This window comes from Brassica oleracea, chromosome C3, assembly GCF_000695525.1.
Source record: "Brassica oleracea var. oleracea cultivar TO1000 chromosome C3, BOL, whole genome shotgun sequence".
Taxonomy (NCBI): domain Eukaryota; kingdom Viridiplantae; phylum Streptophyta; class Magnoliopsida; order Brassicales; family Brassicaceae; genus Brassica; species Brassica oleracea.
Genome location: NC_027750.1, coordinates 41,943,434 through 41,949,731, shown reverse-complemented (window position 1 = coordinate 41,949,731; position 6,298 = coordinate 41,943,434). Strand labels below are relative to the sequence as shown.

The 6,298-nt window shown below is 39.4% G+C and overlaps 1 protein-coding gene across 1 annotated transcript; it reads left to right on the top strand.

Moving 5' to 3' along the window:
• Positions 1-426: 426 nt before the first annotated feature.
• LOC106331466 (ras-related protein RABE1c-like) lies at positions 427-2,236 on the top strand. Its single transcript, XM_013769827.1, has 9 exons — positions 427-497; positions 625-702; positions 851-923; positions 992-1,092; positions 1,272-1,337; positions 1,426-1,523; positions 1,621-1,683; positions 1,781-1,873; positions 1,960-2,236. Exons 1-9 carry the CDS (start codon positions 437-439, stop codon positions 2,041-2,043), a joined length of 717 nt encoding a protein of 238 aa, XP_013625281.1. The 5' UTR covers positions 427-436; the 3' UTR covers positions 2,044-2,236.
• The last annotated feature ends 4,062 nt before the right edge of the window (positions 2,237-6,298 follow it).

Sequence of the window (6,298 nt, the reverse complement as noted above, 5' to 3'; positions counted from 1 at the left end):
TGAGCTTGCTGTAGTTGGAAGCGTTCAAACATCTCATCCAGAAATCCCGAAAAATCCGGATGAGTTTTCAAAATTAATCTGGATGCCGCGTCCAACTTAACCTCCTGTTTCGCGCCAAACGAACATCGGTCCGCGTCTGCGTCTGGATGCCGCGTCCAGTTTACAAAACGAACAGGACCTCATTCGGGAATACATAAATTAGTCTAGGTAATAAAATTAAAATTAAAATTAAAATTAAAATTAAAATTAGTCGAGGTTGTATTTGACACCAGAAGAATTTTCGAGTCCTGTTTGTCACAATTGATATTGCCATATTGGAATGCTAGTTCATCAATTTTGAGTAGCTAGCCATAGCACAAACGACACGTGGCATCACGTAAATGCAGTTATGATAAAGAAAAGTTGGATTTAATTTAAGTAGACAAATAGAAGGCCCATGAGGCTTCGAGCTGTCTCTCCTCTTCGATTACATCGGTTTCTTCTCTTCGTTACGTCGGGTACATGTTTTTCCGTGATCCTCTTCTTCTTCTTCTTCTTCTTTCTCGGCACGATTTTGTTTTTGTTTAGGATGAAAGAATGATACAAATGATTTGATCTCTGATTCCTTTTTTTCGTCTCCTTTAGAATCGATGGCTGCTCCACCTGCTAGGGCCAGAGCCGATTATGATTATCTTATTAAGCTTCTTTTGATTGGAGATAGTGGTATGTCATCTCTGAATCAATTTCATTTTCTATTGAATCGATCTATTTGGTGTGATCGTTCCTTGATGGACTACAAATGTTTTCCGATTAGATAGTGTTAAGAGATCTCACGCTTCTTTTGTTTTGTTTTGTTTTGTTTTGGATGCAGGTGTGGGTAAAAGTTGCCTACTTCTACGTTTCTCTGATGGCTCCTTCACCACTAGCTTCATTACCACCATTGGGTTTGTGTTTTGACAAATTAGTTCCACGTATATATCCTTAATCTTCATCTTTTGCCTTTTTGATGTAGCATTGACTTTAAGATCAGAACCATTGAGCTTGATGGCAAACGTATCAAACTCCAGATTTGGGACACTGCTGGTCAAGAACGCTTCCGCACTATCACCACTGGTCAGTTTCTTTCCTTATTGATTTTATTCTGAATCCACTACTAAAATGCCTGCTTTCAACTTCCCAGCAGTTATATAGATTCTCCAGGGGATATGTATTTTTCCAAGTGGCACTTTGATTGATTATGGCTTTTGTTATATATGATCTGTTCATTTACTTCTCCTTTTGCTTTCTAACAGCTTATTACCGTGGGGCAATGGGCATTTTGCTAGTGTATGATGTCACAGACGAGTCTTCCTTCAACAGTGAGTTCCCCCCACCCCCATCCGTCAAGTCTTACACTTGGGCGATGATCATTTCTTTTATACACTAGATTCCTGGCGTTGTTTGCAGACATTAGAAACTGGATTCGTAATATCGAACAACATGCTTCTGATAATGTTAACAAGATCTTGGTTGGCAACAAGGCTGACATGGATGAAAGCAAGAGGGTATGATCACATGCCGATTATCCCAGTTCATGAGGATTCAGTGGTTGATCCTAATAATAACAATAATGGTTTCTTGGTTCGATCTCAACTCTTTCAGGCTGTACCTGTAGCAAAGGGTCAGGCTCTTGCTGATGAGTACGGAATTAAGTTCTTCGAAACAGTAAGTCTGACAATCTTCAAATTTTTAAGAGAGCACGGCTCCTGTAAACTAGATGGGGTCACGTTGTTTTCATATTTGTATTGCTCTCTTGTTGCAGAGTGCTAAGACAAACTTAAACGTGGAAGAAGTTTTCTTCTCGATAGGGAGGGACATAAAGCAGAGGCTTTCTGACACTGACTCCAAGGCAGAGGTTTTGTTTACATCTCTGTCTGCCTTGTGTTAAACGAACGTCTGAATACGCATATTGTTTCATGTTTTTGTCTTGTTCAATTGCAGCCTGCGACGATCAAGATAAGCCAAACAGACCAGGCCGCTGGAGCCGGGCAGGCCACACAGAAGTCTGCATGCTGTGGAAGTTAAATAAAGTTGTAAAATCGAAGTTTTAAGTCGAGAAAAAAAAACGAATATGTCCCTGCTGGGTGCTCGTGCCTGTTTTATTCCAACATTTCTGATTCGTTCTAAAATGCCTTTTCCTATTTGTACGAAGGTTTTAATCGAAACTTGTATTCTTCTTTTTATGTTGCTTATTTTCTCGATGATGACTGAATAGTTATATTTCTTTTGCTCTTTGATTAAGTATATTGACTTCTAAGAGCTGTTTACCTAAAATCTACACTACGTATTGATCGAGAGTTTAATCTAGGGAAGATAAGATGATGTAGGCAATGATATCTTTAGAACATAACGATATAATCAGATTTTGGTAGGCAAATATGGATTTTATTGATGAATAAGATTGAATACAACGAATGAGACGAGATCCCGACATTCGTGACCTTCACAATTACATAATAAAGACTGCCGCAGAATTAAGGGTAGTACGATCCCAGATCCATCATGCCACCACACCTCCACTGAAATCGATCGACTGCTTGAGGAAGCTCAAAAACACCTTCAAAGCTCGCAAACACTGGTAAAGTTATTCCAACAGTGACAGCTCCAATGGCCAATGCTTACGCAAACGCCGCAATGCTCAAGAAAAACGAAAACCTAATTGCGACTTTCGATTTCTCTAGAGGGCAACGATAAAATCTATCAAAACCCGTAAAATTTGTCTCATTACCAAGTTGGAGGAATCTCAGCACATAAGGGTTCGAGCAAAAGACTTTTTCGAAAACTTTTCGGAAAAATAAAACTTGTTTTCCTCGAAGACACGGAAAAAGGAAGATTCTTTCGACACGAAACCCGGTCAATCACACGAACCGGTTGCCATATGGCGACCGGTCGAGTACGCAACCCGTTCGCCATATGGCGACCGGTCGATCAGTCAATCCGGTCGCCGTATGGCGACCGGCCTGTTAACCGAACGGGTCGCCGTATGATGACCGGCACGATCCCTTCCCAGCTGCCCATATGTCGAGCTGGCGACTCATTTCCTACTCTCCTCTTTTGAGCCTCGACTGAACGTTTTACGAAGTAATTTTCGTGAAATTAAATTCGACAACTTTTACGAAACAGTTTTTGAAAAATTAACTCGACAACAGTTTGCGGAATAACTTTCGCAAAATTAAGCTCAACAACATTTTGCAAAACAGCAATCGTAAGATTAAGCTCGGGAATATTTTACGAAACATCATTCGTTAGGTCAAACAAGTTCATGTGAAACAATCAAAGGAAAAATAAAGACAATAAGGGCTGTGACAGGACCAGTTCACTCATAACTTGACAAACTGAGAACCTCACCCGAATGACTCCATGTCCCTTGCTTCATTACTTACTTCTCCTCACTTTCAACGATTTCGTAAAGTTCCTTCGGTACGCAAAATGCTATCCGGTTTACAACAAGTTGAAAACATCTATTCATAAACGTTTCATAGACTTTTCAACAATATACAAAGTGCACTTGGTCAATTTAGTAAAACCAGCATTACGAAGAAACGAGAACAGAAACTTAGACGTTGAAATCCCTTCCTCACTCCGATATTCTCGTCAGAATTTTGTCGAAAACCAATACATATGAAAATCAGCATCAGACCTTTCGAAGTCCTTTAACACTGAATCGAAAGTAGCCGATCCTAAACGCATAACAAACTTTTGACAAATTACTTACTCATACTCGGGAATAACCTTCGACGAAACACACCCCTGTCCTCGTAATAACTTAACACTTCGAAAATTGAAACTCAGATCAGAAGACACGGGGAGAAGAAGAATGAAGAAGAGGCAATCCCGAATCATCGATAAAATTTTATCAGATTTTTAATTTTTCGTAGGAAAAAGGATGAAAATTTCTTAGGAACTGCCAAACTTTAAGGAGCTTAGAATCTAGGTGGATAGTCTAGTAAGCTAAGTCTTAGGCAATTTTTCCAGTCTTGTTCTATTGTTCCTTAACTGACCAGGCAGAACTCGCAAACCGATCTAATCACCACACATTCAAGCACACTTATCTCGCTTCCTAAAGAAAGAAAGAACTAGAGATACGAACGTCGTCTTAAAATCGATTCGTTCCTAGTAATTTTCTTAAAAACTGAATTATTCCAAGTCGTCAACCTGAAAACCACCGAGTCGCAATCCTGGCATTGTCTTCAAACCGACCCAGATTGTCGATCATCCCAATCTTTAAAAAAAAAAATGGAGTAAATACTTATACTATACTCGTATACTACCACACTTCAAAAAAACTTTTTGCCTGGGCATCTCGAAAACGCTTTTGACAAAGCAAACTCCCGCATCAACATGCAGAAAAGCACATATGCAATCTGATGCCTCATTAAAATTGTCCAAAAAAAATCCAAACGACAACCTAAGATTCGTCTAAAACGCTAGCGATATAGCCCAACCGTCAACGAACATGGTCTGGAGAGCTCTACAACATCTCCTGTCGTAATATCGCGAACATCGTCTTGAGAGCTCTACAACATCGCTTGTCGCAATCTCGGGATTAGAAAACTTGTACCAACATCAGACTAATAACACGACGGTTAGCGACTAGATCGTAATGGAATAGACTTCTGTAAAACTCCATCAGTAATTCCAAGAAACTTTCACTGAAGGTCAAAATAAAAACAGAAATGTTTTCGATTTTCTATCTTCGTAAAACTGGCCACCCATTATTTTTTGTATAACGAAAATATTTTATACGAAACAGCCTACGGGAAAACAAGACCAGTGTCACTACAAAACAACTTCACAAATTTCACGAGTAATTTTCAAAAAACACTCTCCATTTACTCCTATGAGAAGCCCCTCTCACAATACTTTCACGAAAAATTCCCTGTATAGTCAAATCAGGTCATACGAAGCAATTTTTTGAAATAGACATTACGGGTCTTCCGAAAAACTATCATTGATAATTTTTCGTATAATAAAAACGAAGCTCCATGAAAATTGCTGACTTCTACTTTTTACTTCCCTCGGTTACATCTTAGCAGGAAATCGCCTCGCAACCAAATCCACAAGGGTTCTGCGTAGAGCCTCTTAAAATTTGGCGCCCTCGGATAAAAAGGAAACAATTTTATACGACTAAAGGAAACATTACACGAAACATTCATCGTATAACTTAAACCCAAAGTGGAAGCTCGTTTTAAAACAACCATCAACCATAACACGGAAAAACTCCGCTATACTTGGCCTATCAATCTCGACAAACTCTATTTGGCCCTCGGCCAACTACGCCTCCCCGTAAAACCTGAACCAGAATTCAGCATCCTCTTTGAGGATAATCGTAAGACAAAAGTTCCATGGTCTGGTCCTTTACCAACAACGTCCTTGGCCATACGGCTGAACACAGCCTTCATCCAAGCCATAATAATTAAGCGACCACCGCTCCAATCACTTAAACGGCTAAAGAACAATCCACGATTTGTCATAAAAGCCAAGTGACGATTACACAGACTATTTGTCGTATAACCAAGAGCGGAAATTATACGATAAATTTTTCCATAACAAAGTTGAGTCCTAACAACCAAACAGTTAACGGAAAAATTAAACTTGTCGATAATCGACCAAGTTTCACAATTCATTTTAAGCCTGCTACGTTTTACCTGTAAAACACAGCATATTAGGAAAAACTCATAACAAAGCTCTTGCAGCTATACGAATCATCTTTAAAAATGCACAAAATAAAATCTCGGAGGACCGACTCTTCACAAAAGCACAATGAAGAAAAACGTCTTCCCAGGGAAAAATCTATGCGACCCCTTGATCCTAATCCCTCAATCATAAATCAAACTACTTAACATCAAAAATGGAACAACAATTTTGGCTGCGAACATCCGCAGATAAACCAAGACGTTTCTCCAACGCAGGGTTAAGACTAAACCCTTGCAACACTGGAACACTATCAAGCCCGCAAACATTTCAATCACGAAACGCGGCATACGAAAGAATAACAAATCTTCAGAATCGCGAGACGTCGCAGACGCCTGAAGATTCGTTCTTTGACGAAATTTTCTTCCTCGATAAAAACACCTTCTTGGAAGACCAGACAGTCATACATACTAACATCTTCTTAAAACATATCATTCGCGAAGACTCAAAACGGTAATTTTTACCATTAAGTTTGTTGCTGATCACAACAAACTTTTAACGTCCTAAACAGACTTAGCCATCTCGTAGAGATGACTCTCGTACATCCGACACAAGGATAATAGCGCTATAAAAGAAACCCAAAATT

Excerpts from the sequence above, each read along its gene's own strand:
- LOC106331466 (XM_013769827.1), top strand. The coding sequence starts at position 437 with ATGAGGCTTCGAGCTGTCTCTCCTCTTCGATTACATCGGTTTCTTCTC. Across the intron at positions 703-850 it reads TCTTTTGATTGGAGATAGTG|GTGTGGGTAAAAGTTGCCTA; the intron begins GTATGTCATCTC and ends TTTTGGATGCAG. Across the intron at positions 1,684-1,780 it reads GAATTAAGTTCTTCGAAACA|AGTGCTAAGACAAACTTAAA; the intron begins GTAAGTCTGACA and ends CTCTTGTTGCAG.